The following is a 20,660-nucleotide window of genomic DNA, read 5'->3' as shown; positions in this document are numbered from 1 at the left end:
TGTCCACCGCTCTCCAAAGCTTCTAGACCAGGAGGCTATGGAGAAGAGGACGCATTGCCCATACAGGGCGTTTCCACATATACGTAAGTGCCCCCCTGGTGGTGCAGTGGCTAAACCACAGCGTTGTCAACGCTGAGATCTGGGTTCGATTCCCGGTTAGGACACTCCCCGGGCAGATGGAGCTCGTTAGCCCTGTAAGGCAATCCATCTACGTCCTGAGGACCTCGCTGCCACTGTCCAAGCGTGCTTGGCCCCGGCAGATGAACCTCAGGATTAAAGGGTGGGCTCAGTTCCACGCACACTGTGTCTCACCTAAAAAATCCAATGTGCAGGCTGGAAGGTGTAAAGACCTTCCCTGGTTCTTCGTTCGCGAAGAGACTGGCCATTGGCCATTACATATACGTAAGGTACATACTTGGAATATTGTGTCAAGAAGAGCATCCTTCATTTTAACATTATCTTCAGTATGTGGTTTGGTCTCTTGGTGGTAAGTGGATGGCAAAACAGCACCGTCATCCCCTGCTTAGCTGAACTGATCCATATAAAAAACTAATAGATAAACAATCCCCTGCTTAGTGCATGTTTAATAGCATATTCCCAATCCAGATCATCCGTAGCTAGAGGACTTTCTTGCAATCTCAGCACTCTGCTCTTAACGAGTTATTTTAATGGTAGAAGAGCGTAATTCTTGCCAAAGTTACAGCTGAGTTACTAGTGAAGATAACACAAATCCTGAATTCAACAGGGTTTGGTTTTCTTTTTAAAGCTAAAGGAACTCAATACTCTATAGTAAGGAGAGGATAGCAGGCTAAAACAAGTAAAGAGAGAAATTATTTATTTGTAACACATTAGGAACACTGTTCACAGGACATCATTAACAGGGTGACTACATAATGAGGTGATCGTAAAAGGGTGACTTAAAAAGCTAGTTAAAGACAAAGCATAGATTATAGGCTAGTCATGGAAACTGGTAGGCTTTTTCGTCCCATATGCAAAGCTGCACAAATAAAGACTGTCTCATACTGTTTCTGCAAAGGTAAAAGATTGATTTACTCAATCGGTACATTTTCTTTATTTTGTATAAACATACCATTACTTAGATTAACATTTCCATATAGTTTATGATGTTTAATTTAAATACAGTATTATGTCTCATTAATTTAAGGTGCAATTTATCAAAATCTACAGCAAATATTTTTTCGTAATCAGTTCTCTTTGGCACGCTTCTGGTTTGTTTCAATACAAAAGTGTAGGATTGAATTGAGTATATAACACTGCAGGAACTTGAAGGGGTTTTTTTGTTAGCATATGAGTGAGATATTATGTTTATCACAAGCTTATTTACAAAGAATTGTATATGAATTTCAGTTTACTTTATATATAAAATGGCTAACTACTTCAATGTGCAAGGCAAAAAAAAAATTTGTTACAGCAACTCCTCCCTTGAGAGAGTGGTTTTTGCACCATGGAAATCTTGTATAAAATGTTTTAGAAAATGGAGATTTCTTATGAGGAGGTTCTCGGTGCTTCTTATTCTATAGCAAGCCACCCGAGGACATAAATTTCTGGGTCCAGAAATGGTTCATAAGATACAGTTTAGCCATCATATTGGCACTGTAGTAGTGTTGCAGCTATAAATTTGCATGTTCAACAGGCAAACTAAACCAAGGAGCCAAAAAAACTAACTGGTCTGTGTAAAAAGTTTAGTCAGAGTGTCTTCTTTCTAGAAAAAACAGTCTGACTCCTATATATCTTGATAATATATCTGGTTTTATTCCAAGGAGAAAAGGTTTAGAATTTGCACTGTCCATTTTCATCTTCATGACCTCTGCTTCTTTTGGGCTGACTATTGTTCTGTTAGAATCAAAGGTCAAAAAAAGAAAACAGACTTTTTTCTCTTTCTGATGGAAATGTACTAGGAGGTCACCCAAGTGGACCTAAATAGGTGCAGTGTCACTTTACAAAAGCTCTTCAAATGCCAGAAGAGCAAACTTGTAGCAACTTACTTCACATCTGAAGGCCAATCCCAGCGGCTGGCACTCACATGAAAGGCATGGAAAAACTTAGCTACCTAAATACTAGAAATTCTTCCATGCCCAATTAATTCATAATTAAAGAACAACTAAACTCTGTTCACAGTAAAATGTACTTATTTCAAGGCCCTTCTGGTCTGTTTTTTCCTGAATCACGCAAGTAGTATCCCCTCAGCTGCAGAAATTAGCAATTTGGCAAATGATCAAGTTACAGGAGGTGTCAAGTACAGTGCGACCTGTTTAGAAGGCAAGGATGTTAAAAGGTATTTCATATAGGTGCTCTGTGATGTGGTAAGGTCTGAAATGTTGTGCTACTCCTGAGTAAAACACATTTGGCTGTTCCAGCTAAGGTACCCACTTATGAGCATGCTGATTCCAAGGAGGCATTTCATAGCCCCAGCAAAAAAAAAAGTATTTTACAACTGTCCTTTTCTTCAACTATCAGCACGTACTAAGAGTGGTGAGTTCAAACTGTTGAGAAAGATGATGAGAAGGGGGCAGAACTGGTAAGGTGAATCAGAATCTGTGTAGTAAATCAAATCCTAGTGAGACGTAATTCATTTTCAATTATCCTTTAACCTTTTTGAGATATTGCATATGGCCATGTACTTTAGTGCTCCTGTTTTACCTGAAAGCTACTGGCTTTAGAACTGAGATGTCTGTGTGAAGGATATGGTGTCAGACTTATCTATAGCAAAGCCTCCATTGATGTAAGATTTCTTGGTCTCTGTTTCATCATTATCAAGCATTGCTGTTTCCAAGGCAAAAGGATTGACTATGTTGACTTCAGAGGTGACATCCATCTGCTCCAGCTCCTTTTTAGAGAGCTTCTCCACTACCCCTGTACCAAAGGCGTCTCCCAAGACATTCACCATTGTTCTGAACCGATCCCTATGGAATAAAAATGTTGTCAGACAAACCATTCAGTACATTACTTAGAAAATCCTTTAAGTAAAAGTAAGCCTACTCTAGCAAATCCAGCACTGTTTCTCTCCCAATTCAAATTTGGGATAATTCTTCAATTAAAAGAAAAAAGAAATAGAATTTTGCCCATATGTATTTGAAGAAGCCTGGAGAAACTTTCATGACAAGTTACTGTGTATAAGTCATGCAAAAATGCAAGTCACGTCACTTGTCTGCCCAGAGCAGTAATTCCGCTCCTGTGGCACACCCTTACAAAATGTTGCAAGGATCACCTCTCAGGCCCTGAAGTATGCTACGCAGCTGGTTTCCTTTGTGGTGAGAGACTGTGGGGTGCAGCAGAGTCTACACTGTGCCTTTTGTGATTCTAACAGTCATGTCTTCAGCCAGATAAGCCCAGCATATTCAATATTCTGACCTAAACCCTGGAGAGGGGAAAGGCTATCTTCTGCTAGCTTCTCATTGTTAAAGGGATGAAGTTTGATACTACTAGCAAATAGTTTGCAAAATAATACATTTTAGGCAGTAAGTACAAAAGGTGAAAGTGTAAATCAAGTCACTTAATATGATAATTCTGCATTGTTGATTTTCTCCAAACAGAAATGTGACTTGCAGGCCTTAAAAATCTGCCACTACTTGGCATAGGAGCAACATACCCATGCAGCATAACAAAGTTTAAAGATCTATGTGGAAGTAAGGTATGGACAGTGGAAGGCCATTCTTCCCTGTTTTTCTTTTCAGCTACACAACAATGCAAAGGGTCTGTGGCAAAACAGGTTTCTCTGTCTACGCAGAGATGTTGAGGCTGATATATTCATAATATTTTGCAAAATGTTGCCAAAACAGTGAAGTGAATTGGCATGTCTCATATATATTCTTCTTCTAGAACTGATGAACTCCAGAGCTAAAAAAATTCCCACATTTTTTTCCATGTGGAATAAAAATACGTGGTAGGGAAAGGAAGAGAGAGGCAAAATAAAATTTTGGTAGGACCAGTGTGACAAATCAACAGAACTGGAAGCTCATCTATTATAATACTTGTAATCTATTAATTTTTCTATTCTTCATTTAACGTGAGGAAGAACTCCTCAAGCCTATGCAATAAAACTTTGGTAAGTTCAGAATTAACTGGTGGGTTGTTAATGAGCCACTACTAGCAAATAGTTTGCAAAATAATACATTTTAGGCAGTAGGTACAAAAGGTGAAAGTGTTAATAATCTACGTGGCATCACAATGTGCATTCCATCTCCTGAGGTGCAAAATGCACTAGCAATGATCCCTGGTACAAAAAAATTAATCTTTAATTTGCTTTACACAGCAAGAAACCTTAGTCTGAAAAATGCCTCAGTTCCAACGAGAAACATCTTGAATTATTTGTATGCTTCATGGTGGAACAGGTAGCTTCCACAATTCATACTGAGCCTAAGAATCACAGAAACTGTAGACTTTCAAAATGGAGTCAAGATCAGATCCATAAAGTTAAGATTGCTATGAGAAAATGGGAATTACTATTCTCTTTCTCTCTCAGTCCCACAAAAGAAATAGAGGGCTTCAAATAAAATTATTAGGATGTTGACTAGAACAAACAAAATTTAATATGTCTCTGCACAACACTTTATTACGATGTGGAATTCCCATGTTCCACAGGAATTATGGAAACATGGGTCCCAAAACAATGAGGCATCCAGGGAAGAAGATGACAAAAAACAACTCTAGCGCAGGACCTCTGTGAGCTGCAATTTGCAGAAGGCTGGAAGAGTACTTTGGGAAAAGAACCAATATACGTTTGTTCTGTTCTTAGACTCTTTAGATAACTGCTCTAAGACAGTGTTTTGTACTGATCTGCACTATCCTTAACAAAGTTAAATGTCCACCAGGAATACAGCAAACAAAGCTATTAGACCCTGTTGCAGACATATGACTGGGAGAATGTACTTGTGGCTGGAGTTGGTTGTTTTGGAGCAATTATGCTTATGCATAATTTGGAGCAATTATGCTTATGCAAATATTGAATTGATTCTTGGATCCATCTAACAGCCCTGATTTTCTGGAGACTGGCATTGCTCTCTACTTGCAAAATTGAGTTATATAATCAAATAAATGAAATAGATCTGTGAAATACATAGGTTGCTGCCAGAAATCCTTCAAGAAAGTTACTGGAAAGGGTTGAGGAAGAACAGGAAGGCATTTACCTTGAGTGTAAATATGAGCCAAAGAAGATATGCAAAGATTATGAAACAATTAAGATCTCTGGATTGATACAAATGAAATATCATCCATGCTGAGTTACTGCAGATGAACAAGACCTTGGCCTGAGCACTAAAACTCAGACAGTTTAGGTGACAAAAAAGCTGTATTGCATACTAAAATCATACTACTTGGACTTGTGAATCCTGTCACCCTGTGAATCATGGGACAAAACTGAGTGTCAACATCCTTCTGAACTCCAGAATACACTCTGTGATTCTTTGAGCTTTTGCAAACATAGCAGAGAAAAACCTCCCTGCAACTCAAACAGAAAAGATTTCTGGTGAAAAGGCTTCTCTCCAGAAAGAGTTGCCAAATGGGACTGGGGAGTTTTGAAGTCCTCTGAGATGGTTGGGATCAGGCATAAGGAAAGCCTGCTGAGTTTACATGTGTTTGCTGATCAAGGTGCTGGGCCAGTGCTCTTAGTGAAGAACAGCCCTAGCTATGCAGTGCCAGCAGCACAGCCCCACAAACAGCCCACTGTGTGCATGCCTGTGGAGTCCAGGGCCAGCTTTGCTTAGTTCATGTTGTCCTTCACTACCTCCTCACCAGTGTATGCATTTTATGTGCTTTGTTGAAATCAATCACTATGTTATGCTTGTGGTTACACCTAATTTTTATGAATTGTGCCTATATTTAGCATAATGTGGTATCTGCTGACATTTCAGAGGCACTCCTTGGTACTGTCAAGTTTGTCTTTCCTGAGCATTATGCTTATGATTTATGTGGCTGCTACTTTAAGGTTGATAGCACTTCTGAATGTGAGATTATTCACTCCCATCCCATGCAGTAGGACTTCTGTCACTATTAAAGCCACTACTGCATTCAACTCTGAACAAGCCTGACCATAAGAATAATCTTTGTCCGTTTCCTGCAATAGTCCTAAATGATTATGTTGCTTTCTTTCTCAGACTCACATATTCCCAGGCAACTCATGTAAACATAAACCCCCCCCCCCCCCCCATACCAAACTAATTAAATATCAAGTCCCATAAACTCACAGAAGCCAGTCAACTGCAATGATCAGAGTAACATCCTCAGCGGGCAGGCCAACAGCGCTCAGTACAATCACCATGGTGACAAGTCCAGCTTGGGGGACGCCTGCAGCCCCAATGCTGGCTGCCGTAGCTGTGACACTAAATCCCAAATAAAGCCCAGAAAAGGCATTTAGAATGCACATTGTTCACAGAAACACAGAAAACCAAATGTTCCAGTTTCTTCTTGAATTGTATCTACTCAAAGTCCAGTGTCAAGCTTATGGGGCAAGTCATGTACAGATACTGTTACGGTTACACTGCAGATTAATAGGCAACATATGTATAACAAGCGAACTGGACAGATCAGAGGTAGAGGCTGAGCTGGGTTTGCAAGTGTTTGCAGGGAAGAATAAAGACAATTTCCAGAACAATGCTGTCTACCAGCTGCATGCCCTGGCCCACTCATCTCCTCATCAGGTTGCACTGGCAAGGCCTCAGAACAAGAAGTGAAAATGCTTGTTATTTCCTGTGCTGTCAATGATAGTCTAAACTTTCCTGTGGGGTATCCAAAGTTAATGTACTTTTCACAAAAATCCTTGCTGCCCACAAAGAACATGTAATGGCTTTAGTCTCTTACCTAATGGTAACTATTTGGCCAATATCCAGTTCTAAGTCATTCAGCTGTGCGATAAAAACAGCTGCTACTGCTTCATAAAGAGCTGTGCCATCCATGTTGATGGTAGCTCCAACTGGAAGAACAAATCTGGTGATTCTTTTGTCAATCAGGTTTTTTTCTTCTGCACAGCGGAAGGTGACAGGCAAAGTTGCTGAACTGGCACATAATGAAACACATAAAGTAAGCGCAGGCAAAACCACACTATTTCCCTTGTCTTTCCTTTTTCTCAGAGCATGACCTGCCCTAAGACTCAAATGGAGATCTAAGGCAGGAAGAAAGGCGGCACTTTGGAAAAGCAAGGCAACTTTTGTTATATCTTCTAGTTACTGGAAGAATTCACAAATTCTTAGTTATTCTCAAAATCACAGAGTACAATTGCCCTGGCATATGTAGTCACGGAAACTGTGCAACAGCTTCAACTCTATCAAGTTTGTGACTAATGAGCTGAATGGCAAAGAACTGCCTCCTCCTGGGAGAGGCAGACCCTCATTTGGCCAGCACAATCTGTAGTGTCCCTTTGGGTACCACAGAAATAATGATGAAAGCAATACTTCAATCTCCAAGGCACTTTGAACTGTCGAGCTGATAACAGGACTTTTAACAATGTACCAATAAAATCAGAGCACAAACAATGCAATTACTATTAGGAACATTACAGAAATATGTTTCTTTTGTTTACCTGGAAGAAATCATGAGGGCTGTCAGAAGTGCCTGAGCCATCCCCATCGCAAAACGAAAAGGATTTTTCCTTACTATTATTAAGTAGATCAGTGGCAGAATTATACCAGAATGGATTGCAAGTCTGCAAAATAAAATGGACTAGTTAAACAAATGGATCCATCTCACTGTCTTGCTTTACTAAGATGGTAATAATAGGTATCTAGTTCTGTCCTCAAGAACACTTATGAAACACTAAATGTGACTTCAGTGACACCTATGTGCAAAATTGAGAAAGAATAAGTAATATTGTTAATAAATGTTAATAAAATGCAAACTAATGTTGTTCTATACTTCCTTTTGGAAGGGAGAGAGAGAGAGATCATATATGATTTGTCTCTGTTTCCTAAGCAGAACACGACTGAACTGATTTATTAGAAATAATTTTAAACTGATCAAAATGAGAAGCCTAAACTAATACGTTATACTTGAAATGAAGTGCAGACGGTGAGTTGAAATAAGACCAAAACACTCCACTCTTCTCTCAAATCCTTACAATGCAGACCAGAGACAAATCAGAAAACCAAACCAAATTATTGTTCTAAGTTTATCTGCCCTTGTTACAGAACATGTTTTGTAATTAAATGTAAATATGCTTTCCAGTTAGGGACAGCTGAAATCTACATCCTTCTGCAGAAACTTCAATCATAAACCTATAGAAAAATCCACACCTACTCTGAGAAAAACCGTGTAAGGTCTGTAATTAAAATGGAGTGATATTACAAATGACATATATGTAGTCTCAGCATCTTTAATATTAAAAGATACTGAAATATTATCCTTTGAAACTATTAATTTTTAAAATTAAGTGTGTTGACTCACTTCCCCTCTTGACTTTAGCTGCTCAGGTGCCTGCATATTTGTGTAGGTTTCAGGGCCAAATTCATCCTTTAACTTGAGCATTAATTTTGAACACTGTGTAATAATTCCATAGGCATATGCTTGCAGTGGTTGTGGGCATTAAGATTAGAGACAAACAGAATGCTTGAACTACATTTGAAACAAAATATTTGTGAAGAGTCTGTGAAATATTCCCTATGTTTGAAAGTTGAAAGTAATTATAGCAACATCAGCTTCTTGTGAAAAGAAATTATAGCATGGAAACATAAATCCCAGAACTGTTGCCATGTATGACCTTGGAATTTTTACTCTGTCCTCACAATATGTTAATGTGCACATTACTGTGTTGTAATAATGCTTTATGACTTCAGAGCAGCTGATAAAGATAGTGATAAATCATGGTAGCATTTGTTCTGCCAAAAATAGACAATTAAGAGAGCAGTAGTCACACTACAGAAATTCACACAGCACCAAAAATCACCCACAAAATCTATGTATTTTTTCCCTTGGGAAAATTACCTTTTTAAAAGCAATAGGCATTAAAGTTTTCATTCTGTATGTGAAGATATGATTTATTTAGTGGAATGTAAATAACTGCATGCAACATGTATTGATAAAATTTTGCAAGTAACTCTAGAAAGAAACCTAACCATTTATACCATGGTGCCTGAGAACAAACTCAATTCTGCAGAATATGTAGAAAAAATATAAAGTGGTATGGGTGCCATTTGGTGTCTTAGTAAAATGTTGGTGGGGGTAAACATTTCAAGTATGTCTTAGTCTAAAAGCCTATTGACTAAGTTATTTTGAAAAATTTAGATCCTCACATTTTTAATGATAGCATGAACATGTAATTTTCAAAATAAAGTATTTGTGTGTATCTGCTTTACTACTTATTTCCATGAAACAAATTTGAAGTAATATTTATTTTCATGCACAAAATGCAATTCACAGCACGAAGCAGAAATTTTTAGACCAAAAATCATAATCATAACTGAAAATAGAGGAGTTCTAATAGCTTTTAGTTTTAAGATAGGAATAATTTTGTCACTCAGAATCCCAGGCCGCCATTCCTTATAGCATCCAAGGATGCCGATGTCTTGCTGCTTTCAGAAGAGACAAAGGAATGGGCAAGGAGAGTCTCCTTGCTGCAGCTTCCTTTTTGCTTTTTTCCCCACTTCAGGCTGAGTTCTCTCTGGCACTTATATTATGCTTTCTACTTTGACTTTCCTGTGCTGTAACTGCTAACATATCCTCATCCTGACACTGCAACCATTAAACTTAAGAGGCTTAAGACATTTACTGGCAAATCGGACCAAAGGCACTGGGAAAAGTCTATTCCCTCACGGTGACCTGAGTGAGACATAAAATTGAGATGTGCTGCATACAGTGGTGGATGAGAGCTGGTAGGGCTGAAAATGTGAAATTCAGTCATGAATAATAAAGTTGAGAAGAAGGTGTGAGATCAAAGATGAGCTGGATATGAAGGCTAAAGGAAGAGGAGGATAAGAAACACCAGTCTGCATGATCTTGCACAACTTTCTTGATAGGGAATACAAGAAATATTTAAGACAATCTGTAATTCTCAGGATCAAGCTTAAAGGGACAACAATAAACAGAAGATGCTGATGAACAGAACACACTGCAAATAGGCAAGGTCAAACAAATAAGAATGAAAACCAAAAAGATGGTGAGAACAGCACCATCTAAGAAATCAAAACAACATGCAACATTTCTCCTGTTTGCTGAGAAGTGAGAAAAAGGGTGTTCTTGCAGGCTGGAAAACGCACAACAAGCACCTTTTCCCTGCAGCCCATAGCCTTGTATCTGCTCCTGTTATCTGATTACAACATGACCCTGATGGTCAGTTTCGCTGAGAACGTGCTGCTCTCCAAAACACCTTAAACAGCCCCCATGGGACGCCATTCTTCAAGAGACAGAAATGCTGGAGAGATCTCCCTGAGCACCCTTGAGGGAAAATGGTGTCATGTGCAAGGTAATTCAGTGGAACAGAGACCTTTTCTCTCCAAGGATGTAAAGGTGGGCACCCTCACTACATACCATTTTCTTGATGGCACCTGGGAACCTACTTAAAATCGTTGTGCCTGTCAAGCCAAGCCCATGGCCACCAGCTGAACAAGAGACTATGTGGTAGCAGTTTACTTTGAAGTACTTTGGAGAAGGCACTGTGTCTTCACACACATCCTAAAGAAGACATGCTTTGTCACAGTACAAATAGTAATCATAAATGGATAAACAGTCACAAAACTTGCTATCACATCTAAAGCTGTAAAACTTGGTATCTAATGTAACACTGAAGTCAAAAGGCTGTAATAATCCATCCAACATATTCCTCCTCTGAGTCAAGTGGATTTAATAACATAGCAAACCTGCAGAAGTGATACAATGTCATTCTGTCAATGACTTCTATCTAACTTGTTGTCAGGATCTCATTTATGAATTGTATAGAAAATACTAGACTCTTGATTTTGAGTCTCTTGGTAAACATCAACTTTTGTAACCTTTAAAAATCTGACTTAATTTCCAAGTGTCATCAAAAACTTACAAAAAAACTGCATAATGCACTAGATGAACATAACTTGCACTCATCTCTATAACATTTTCAAAAAGTCATGATTCAGTGCTATTTCTGGAGCTGTAATTTTAATTTAGGAAGTCATTTTATCTCTGATTTTCAAACAGCTAGTCCAAACATACTCATTTATGCATAAAACAAAACAACAGCTTTGAAATAAATGTGTTTATCTAGCACAGATTTATGAAAAAAAAAAAAAAAGAACTCCTTCTTGACTATTTATCAAGAAGTTTGCATTTAAGACTAAAATATTACCCTTCTCTCTTCTTGCTTGCCATAAAGCATGTGAATGATGTTTGAAGAATAACATGCATATGCATAATGTGGGGAAAGAAGCTCTTGAACAACTTTGGATCTAGCATCTAGACAAATCTATATAAATTCTTGGCATACTGAAGGAATTATAGGAGTGGATGTTAAAGCAATGAACCAAGACAGCTTAGAAGGTATGCTTCACTGAATTGGAAATAGAAATTTAAATGCATTTAACTTACTGGGCCTGTAACATCCATTTATCTATCACATGGCTCCTTTGTAGGATAGTCTTCAGAGACATAAAATGACCTGTATTATAACCAACATCATTTGGAGCAGTTAAGCTGTTCTAAGGCTCTGCTCCTGCAAGGCTCCATGTTGCGCAGGTGTAACTTCCCCTACACAGACTATCCTACATAGCCAAGGGTTTAGAAAAAGAACAGAAAGGGATGCTTGGCTATGTTACTCAGATTGCAACGCCTCCTTTTGCAGCTTCACCATCTAACTTTGCCTTGAAGGAGTAATTAGCAAATATTGCAATTCCCAGGGCATCTTTTGACGTCAGCAGCCTGCTCTGCGCTGGGAAGGGAAGGGACCAGTCTCCTCTTTGGCATTATTCACTGTGCATTGCATTTACTATGCAATTGGATTTGGCAGGGAAAGCTGTGGGTGGTTTTTTTTTTTTTTTTTAAAATGCAAGGCAGTATCTCTTTAAAACAAAACATACCTCCAGCTAAACATGCATTCAATCTACCCTCCCACATTCTTACATAATTTTCACTGATAAGAATTTTTGTCTCTGACCTAGAAGAGTAGGTGTAATGGATAATTAAGTGGTAATCAACTGAGCACTAAAAATTGAACACATACAATTTCACCTTTAAGAAATTACATACCCACTTATTACTGTAGCCATATAAAGACCCAATTTACGAAAGATTTCCCAGTCCTCAACTTCTACTATCTTCCCAGCAATTAAAAACACAATACCAATTGGCATATACCTAGAAAGCAAAAATAAGGCAATCAAAAATGCATTCTCAGAAATACTGCATGCTCACCATGAAATAATTTCTCTCCCACTATACCTTCTTAAAACAGATGGAAAGCATGTTTTGGTATTCTATTACTCAACTGCAGATTTTTTTTTTTAATACTCCATTATACAACTTATTTTATTCACCTGCAGCAAGACTACAACAGATGTGATGAAAAAAGATTAGGAAATTAGAATAAATGTAATTCTATGTGTAGTCCAACAAGTACTATATAAGTTGGTGTCACAGAACACAAGTTGGGATGGGGTGTGGGCTAATACCCCATGGCAGCATATATTTCTGTATAGACATAAACTTCCTTGGAGGTGGAAGTATGCAGAGCTGAGACCTGTATCTCTGTATTCTGCAATCACATCCAGGTGGGAAAGGTCTCTAATTACAGGAGCTGCCCTCCAGCATGGAAGGGGGGGAGGGGGCTGTATCTGTGTCACCTGCACCAAATAGAGTGATTTTAGCTTGATGAGATAGTATGCTCCTCAGTGTGTTGCCTGAGGGAGGGGTCTCCATCTGACAGTAAACTTACACAAGGCCACACCTTACAGATATGAAAAGCTGCATGGACTACTGCCTACAAAAAATTCAAGTCAAAAATCAGGAATTATGTTAGCACCAGCTCCACTGTGTTCCTCCACTGTGTTTCACAAAAATGAGCAGAGTATTGTAAATGGGATAAGGCACTCCACATGTGGGATCAAACTCTTGAAGGGATTGTGCGTGCTTATAGTACTGATACTGTAATTGTGATCTGTGTGGACAAGAGCTCTGTGAATAGCTGTGAAGTCCAACCAAACATTATTAGGTGAGTTACTACATTTTTAAATTGTTTTTCCTGTCTGAGAATATTATGAATGTTGTCTCACGAAACGTATTAGCAGGAGGTAAAGGATGCTAAATTGTATTTTTGCATACCATACTGGATTTTGCCCTGGGGTGTAGCTTGTACATTAATTCATTTTCCTAAAGGAACTTAGATCCTGTGAACATAATTGCTGTCAGGGAATAATGCTCAAGACTTGACAAGGGCATGTGGGTGATAATGATTCTACAGTCCTCAAAGTCCTCAAATAACTAGTGCAGTTGTACTGGTTTTATATAAACCTCTAGCAAGAGTGTCTAAAAACCTCAGATTTCTTGTACATCAGTGGAACTGTTTCTTTAGTATATAGTAAGTGAAAGCTCTGTCTCCAGTTTCTTCAAAAGAATCAACTCTTTTTACCAACCATTCTTTGGAAGTTGCTTGCTGTAAAGCACTATAGAAAAGCAGACATGAAGTCTGAGTCTGGTCCTACCTCTTCAATAACAAAATCCACTTAAAGAAGTTGCTAGAAAATGCCAGTATAACCTTGGACTTACCACATAATTATCTGAACTATTCTCATTGTAGCTTCGTTCAGTGCATTGAAGAAATCCAAGAGCACTTGTCCTTTCTCTCCCATTTTCCCAATAACCATTCCAAAAACAAGACAAAAGACAATCAACCCCAGTGCATTGATGCCATTGGAATACATGCCCACGATTTTGTATTCTTGGGTTTTGTTCTACAGATTAGAATAAAGAGAAAAAAAGTACCATCTGAAAACACTGAACTTACTTTAAGGATTCACTAAAAGGAAAACAAACTTAGATTTTTCTTTGAAAAGGCATGGAGCTCTTTCCAAGTCACTCTATTCCCTTTTTGAAAGTGCCAAGTGGGCAAGTTCAGGAATGAAGTTATAACTAAACTGAACTTGAACACTTTGTATTTTAAAGCCATGCAAGGATCTGATCAAATCCTAGCAGGAAGTAAAGCACCCCTTAATTTATACTGTCCTTTCTATAGACTTCTGACATGAATGATGGCAAGGTCTAGGTATGCACATTCATGCTTCAAGATTTACTCCCCTGCACTCGATTTACTCCTCACTGTGGAGAAAAAAACACAGATGTAGAATCATTGTGGATATTTCTGAGCAACTCAAGGATTTGTCTTGATTTAAAATAAACCGATCATTGAGCAACAACTGGTACATCAGTGAAATTCCATAATTTAGAGCAGAACTGGATGTACATAACATAAACATCCTACAAATAGGTAGGTATTCATGCATTCCTCTGAGCTTGTGCAATATCAACATATGAAGGAAAGGGTGCAATTCTTCACTACATCCTGCTTCAGGATTTAATTCATGTCTCTTCATGAATTTTGGAAGGAGATGAAATTCGGAAGGAGTATAATAAAATATGTATTGATTTGGTAATGTTTGTAGTTCTGTGTTCACATTCTATTAATCCTTTTCTCCCTCTCCTCCAGTGTAAGTCTAGGCTTTATAAACCATCAACATCCACAAGCCTTCCATACCTCTAATGAAAGGCTTGTTAAACCTCTCCTTCACTTTGTCTCTGTACATTCTTTTTTTCTGAGAAACAAACTATTAATTAACAAATGCCTTATATTGTTTTGCTTTCCATTAAAACAATTTCTTATGATTTTTGACTCCTTTTCTTCTTTTGTGCTTACAACTATGTCACTGCTGCTCGAACATGTGCTGATAAACATCTAGTCTTTCTACAGTGACTGGTTTAATTTCTCAGTAAAATAAAAATTCATAAGGATATCGATTTAATCAATCTTCATCTATTATCTCTGGCTTGCTTAATTACCCGTGGACTCCTCTGACGCTCTTAAACTTATTGGAAGATCCTCATAATGATCTCTAGCACTTTTGAACTTTTGTGCTCTTGCTAAAATCCTCTGTGTGCCACTTCCTGCCTTTTCTTCACCACTAACCACGTGAATGAAATCAAATTTAGTCTGTGTTCTTTCTCCCCACTTCATATAATATGAAGGAATACAGTGATAAAGGTCGCACCTCTGAAGCCGCTGCTGTTGTAGTAGTTGTAACGGGTTCGCCAGGAAATGTGGAGATGTTTTTATCCACAGCAGTCGTAACTTTAACTTTTTCACGTTTGGTTTTATACTGGAAAAGTTTTTTAAAAAAAACAACAGAAGAACTTATTTAGAAACATGAGGAAACTGAAGAATAGACAAAGGCATAGCCTCTGACCAGTAAAAATAAGAGAAAAATGAAACAGTCCGTCTTGAAGGTAGCATCATATTCAAAGACATTATTTCCCAATTCATTTGAGCCATTAGGATTCTGTAACTCAGACGCTATAGATTCAACAGGTGATTCACAGATACGTTATTAATTCTGCATGGAGCTGCTGCAGTCTTGTGGGCCATGAGATAGAGCTCCTGACAATGGCAAGGAGACTTTTTTCCTGAGACAGTCTGGAGAGAATTGCTGACAGTCACCCCACCTGTGGAGCAGATGCACCTGATACAACTACCCCCGGTCATTAATGCAATGCAAACAGCCATTCTTTGTGGCAGAATTGGTCATATAATTGTTCCCTTTCCCCTCGTTATCAGGCCCTCAAAGTCCAAGCACCAAGTAGATAGACCAGATATTCCTCCTCTCCCCACTGGCCTCCAGATTCCTGGGCACCAGGCTGACCAATCCTCTCCTTATTGGCCTTAGAGGTTCCAGGCACCCAGGCAGATGACCCCAGTTACAGAACATGGAGGACTAAAAGCAGCAAGAGCACTGTCCATAAAATGAGCAGGTACAAGTCCTAAGGGTAACTTGGACCAGAGCTGTGGTTGGACAGTGAGACCTGGTGGTCAGGGATGCCTCCACCATTGTCTGATTCCTCTGGGGACTAAGTGACCAACCCACATTATTTGAGACGTTTCTCAAGTCTACAGTACGGTTGCTATGTTGATACAGCAAACCAAGTATTAAGGTTTGGCCAAATCTGCAGAGGGTCCAGGTGATTAGAAAACATAAGCTAAGTGGTGCTATAATAAAATCGTACCACACTGGTTCTGCTCATAGGAATCCTGTGCTATTCTGATTATAAATTCTGTGCTATGCTAATTATAATATCCTGTTAAGAAAATAAAACTTTAACAGTAACTATGATTTAATGCCACCATCACTCTGCCAAGTATCCCTGGAAGAACCTGTCTATCCTCTTACTGTTGGGTGACAGTAATTAATACATAAGAAATACTACATGGAGAAGTTTTATTAAGGGGAAATATACTGAGCTGTACACAGCAGCACATCTGACATCACGTCCTGCAAAAGGTTAACTACCTTACATACAAATTTTAGATAAACTGGTAGGCAGCTGCTGGGAAGAACAAAAGGAAAGTTGAGAGCATCACAGGAAAACCAGTTGATGTATTTATAGATAAAGATGACTGAATCTGAAAGAAATCTAATATATAGACAAGACTTTCTTTTTTCACCTTGCAACTCTCACTATTCCTGAAAGATGTCTCAAACAGACTCTGCCTTTTCCTTAATGTGGATTATTTAGTCTAGCAATGGACATTAGATGTGAGACACATCAGGATGAGGGCTAAAATATGCAGACATCATCAGACACTGAGAGACCTTAAGAACAAGGAACCAGATCCTCATAGGAAGTTTTTTCTAAATCTTGTCCCAAAAGGAAAAATCCTGTCTTATACACTGCTTGGTTTTTGCATCCAGCTCCTGAACAGCGTCTTTTTGCAACAGAATATTAAGGACTATATAGCTGGTAATAGAGTGTTTATCATAATAGAAATGAAACCAAGATACCTTAAAACCTCACCTCTTTATAGGAGATTAGAAACTCCTAGACTTTTCAGAAATAGTCTTGCCTGACATAGATCTTTTTGGGGACATAAGAGAACAATTTGTAGTTAACAATGAAAAACCACAGAAGTGAAGAATGTTCAAACTTACCTGTTGAAAACAGGCCTGAACAAGGTTCTCTGGGAACATATTCCTGGTAGGAAACATAGAAGCATTTCAACATTATAGCATACTAAGAAAAAGTTGTTTGTATAAACAAAATGACAAAATTTGCTGCTTAAAAAACAGATTGCATTTCCTTTAAGCAGAAAGCAGTATATTTGGCATCATCAGATATAGAGTCCAAAGAAATTAGGGTTTGAGTCCCAGCGATCAGATGACCATTTTCCTACTGTTAAATTTTTGGGCTTATTTTTCAGTATTTGATATTTCTATTGATATACTAAACCCAATGTATTTTTTCCCTGCTACATCATCTCCATCACTTGCATGAGGAGTACAGGACACACCACTTTTATAGGATTTGTCAGAAATAGGCAGAAAAGAAAAATAAAAAACTTTTTATAAGGGCTATACTGAAAGAATAAGATATTTGGTGTGCTCTATTGTAGTTTTGAATTCAGAAATTAATCTTGGCTAATGGAAGACTCCATTGTGTTATTTCAGGGTCCAGAACCATTTTCACACACTGAAAAATTAGGAAATTTAGTTCAACCCATTTGTGTACCTTCTTTCCAACAGCCAATTTCAGATTCAAATGATTGCAAAAAAAAAAAAAAAAAAAAAAAAAAGGCATTAATTATATATTTAGTGAATATCCAGTCCATACACAGAAGCACAAGTTTTCATCTACCTCACAGAATGTTCACAAACTTCTGCTTTTAGTTCTCAAATTTTTAAAGCAAAATCTATTCAAAAGCAAGAGCAGTTTGTACAAGCCTGGGGTTTTCCTTTATTGCTGCAATATTTCCTTTATTGTCTGGATTTGAATCTTAAATCTGATGAGCATAAATATGGAGGAAAATTAACTCTAATTCCTTTAAAACAGGATTTCAGGTCCCTAACTCCTAAATACAGTCTTTAATTTTTTTGCAAGAAGTTGAGCTATTAACTATAGCAAACACCCAAACAACTACCAATTACAATTCACACCACTTTTTGCTATAGGAAGACTTTTTGTGCATGGAACTACATCAGCCCTGTGAGTATGTATGGAAATGTTCATGTGGAAGTTACTGGTAACAGACTGGCTACATTAGGTTTTATAATGAAACTGATTACACAGTTCCTCTCATTGATTCCCGGGCAAGTGACCATGAGGAATGAGATGAGCTATCCAAGAAGCTGTCATTGTGGTCATCCACAGGCAGGAGGTGACAGAGGCTGGGAAGAGCTGTGAATTACTGGACATGGGGCTTGGGGATTGAGGACTGTCAACTATCTCATATACAAACCTCAGAGAAATTGAATTATTTTCAAAGACGTTTACCTTGACCTGTGTTGGGGCAGAACTGCCCCAATGACACCAGACATTTGATAATATATAGGATAGTGGCTATCTGGAGTTGCATCTGCAAATGCCATTCATATTTCCTAAAATAAAAAAATGCTGAGAAATCCAATTTTATATATGTGCCAGTTGATTCTTACATTACAGATAAAGTAAAAATTCTACAAAAAGAAAACAGTGGGCAGGAATAGCCCACAGAACAGAGACTCATTGCAGCTGGAGAAAAAAAATCCACAGAAACATTCCTGAGGGAACTACCTAGCCACTACTGGAAATGCAGCCCTTTTTTTGCGAATTTTTCTTCTAATTCTTTAAACACATTACCTTTGAAAATCTGCACATGCCTTCTGCAGGCTTTTCTAGGGTTTTCCTCCTTCTAACCACTTTAAAGTATCTATAATTTTCCAGGATGCTGATAGGGAAAGACTCTTTATAAGGCTGCCTTAGATACTGGTGATGCAGCAAACCTGACGGTGGAACCCTTAGAAACCTTTACATACTGCATCGATTACTCTGCATCCCACCTTGAGAAGGGGAATACAGCACTACAATTTCAGATGGCTGTCTATGCTGGATGACACAGAAGCTGCCAGTTAGCAATCCACAATTCAATCCCTTATAGATCTTTTCTTCATAGTAGATAAATCTTGCATACCAATTTCTGCGAAGGAGGGATTTTTCGCCATTGGTTTATTAACTAAAGTCTGTGGTGTTAAACAAGCTGCTTTCAACGTATTTTTAAATATCTAACCTGTTGGAATACAAATTATTCTCCTCTTATTCATCCAAACAACATCAGAAAGCATCTTATTGTACTACATATCCCAACATCTGTTGTGTTTGCTTGGACTTCTGCAAAAGCAATACAGGAAATAAAAATTAAAGCCTCACCTGATCAGATCGAGCATGGCATCAACAGTACTGACTTCTGGGGTACTGCCTACCCTGTCGATCTCACTTGCTCTCTGAGTCACTCCAGGTTTAATGGTCACAACTAAGACAATTCCTGCAAAGGAGAAGCAAGAGTGCAGCAGAGGCATTGATGCATTCTTCTTCAGTGTATCTTGTGTACCAAATTCTTTGTAAGCTCAACTCAATGAATGCTTTCCCTGGGTGCTCATACAGATAAGGTAGTGTCAGTAAATGTGTGGGTTCCCCAATACTGGAGCTACTTGCAGTCTTGCCACTGGACTTGGGCACTTCAGCTTTGGGCACTTCAGTGTGTATGATACTAAATCACTACTGCTCACCAAGAGAGTAAATTACTTTAGCTGGGTTTCAGGCAAAGAGCTGAAGCTGAGTTGAGTACTCTTCAGCTGAAGGTGGTTCAGTTGAAAGTGGTTCACTGAAGAGTACTACTCTTCAACTTTTGCATAGTGAATATTTTTAATTGCTTTCCCCTTCTGTAGCCCTTCTTGTTACTAGCTTTCAGATATGAACACAAGTGAATTGTCCTGTCACGTCAAAGTCACAGAATGTTTTGGTAAAGTCAGTTATCAGTAAAGTTATGTAAGAGAAGGGCTTCAGAAAAAAGAAATAAAAAATTGTGGATTAAGAAATACTAGATTTGACCTTGTAAATACTTAAATCAATAACAAATTTTTCATTTACTTTAGTGGCCTCATTTTAAGCATTTTTTTTAAATTATATGAAATACTAGGCTTTTCCAAAGGCACATTATTCCCCTTCCCCTCTCCCCACCACCTGCCCCAAGCCCAACAAACCTAAAGCAACCTAAAGAAATTACTAAATCTCAGTAAAGAGAGAAAGAGGCATTTGGATGATGCTTCAACCAGCTAGGAAATGGTCTTTCTAATGACAGCTGTGAATAAAGGCAGGACTGCCTCTGTGTAGCTCTACACTATGAAATAAGTAATGCTGTAACATCATGAATCAGCTTAGAATAGCAGGAACTTTCAGACAGCCTCTTGTTTAACATACCACAAAGACTTGGGACAACTTCAAACTTAGACACATATGAATGTCTTTATTAATTTTCCACCCTATTCTGTATTCACAGAAATTTCCCAGACATATGAGATAGCCAGTTTTATTTTGTTTCTTATTTAAGAAGGCTGACTACACATGCTTCTTTAAGCAAATATGGAACAGTTCAAGGCCATTTGCAGGGAATAAACTTCTTTTAAAAGGAGATATGGACTTCAGAGAGGTAGGAGTGGAGCCTGGCAGTGACAGAG

General features: G+C 38.3%; 1 protein-coding gene across 1 annotated transcript; it reads right to left on the bottom strand.

The window, feature by feature from the left end:
• Positions 1-820: 820 nt before the first annotated feature.
• On the bottom strand, positions 821-19,772 carry SLC1A1 (solute carrier family 1 member 1). Its single transcript, XM_027883493.1, has 9 exons — positions 19,354-19,772; positions 17,103-17,145; positions 15,171-15,278; positions 13,675-13,859; positions 12,160-12,267; positions 7,535-7,657; positions 6,817-7,011; positions 6,204-6,338; positions 821-2,924 (listed from the first exon to the last, which is right to left on the bottom strand). The coding sequence occupies exons 1-9, from the start codon at positions 19,500-19,502 to the stop codon at positions 2,678-2,680; spliced, it is 1,293 nt and encodes a 430-aa protein (XP_027739294.1). The 5' UTR covers positions 19,503-19,772; the 3' UTR covers positions 821-2,677.
• Between the last annotated feature and the right edge of the window lie 888 nt (positions 19,773-20,660).

Source organism: Empidonax traillii, unplaced genomic scaffold, assembly GCF_003031625.1.
Source record: "Empidonax traillii isolate 1590-97213 ecotype Southwest subspecies unplaced genomic scaffold, ASM303162v1 scaffold127:size982661, whole genome shotgun sequence".
Lineage (NCBI taxonomy): Eukaryota > Metazoa > Chordata > Aves > Passeriformes > Tyrannidae > Empidonax > Empidonax traillii.
Note: the sequence above shows the minus strand (reverse complement) of the source record. Positions and strands in the feature narration are given on the sequence as shown.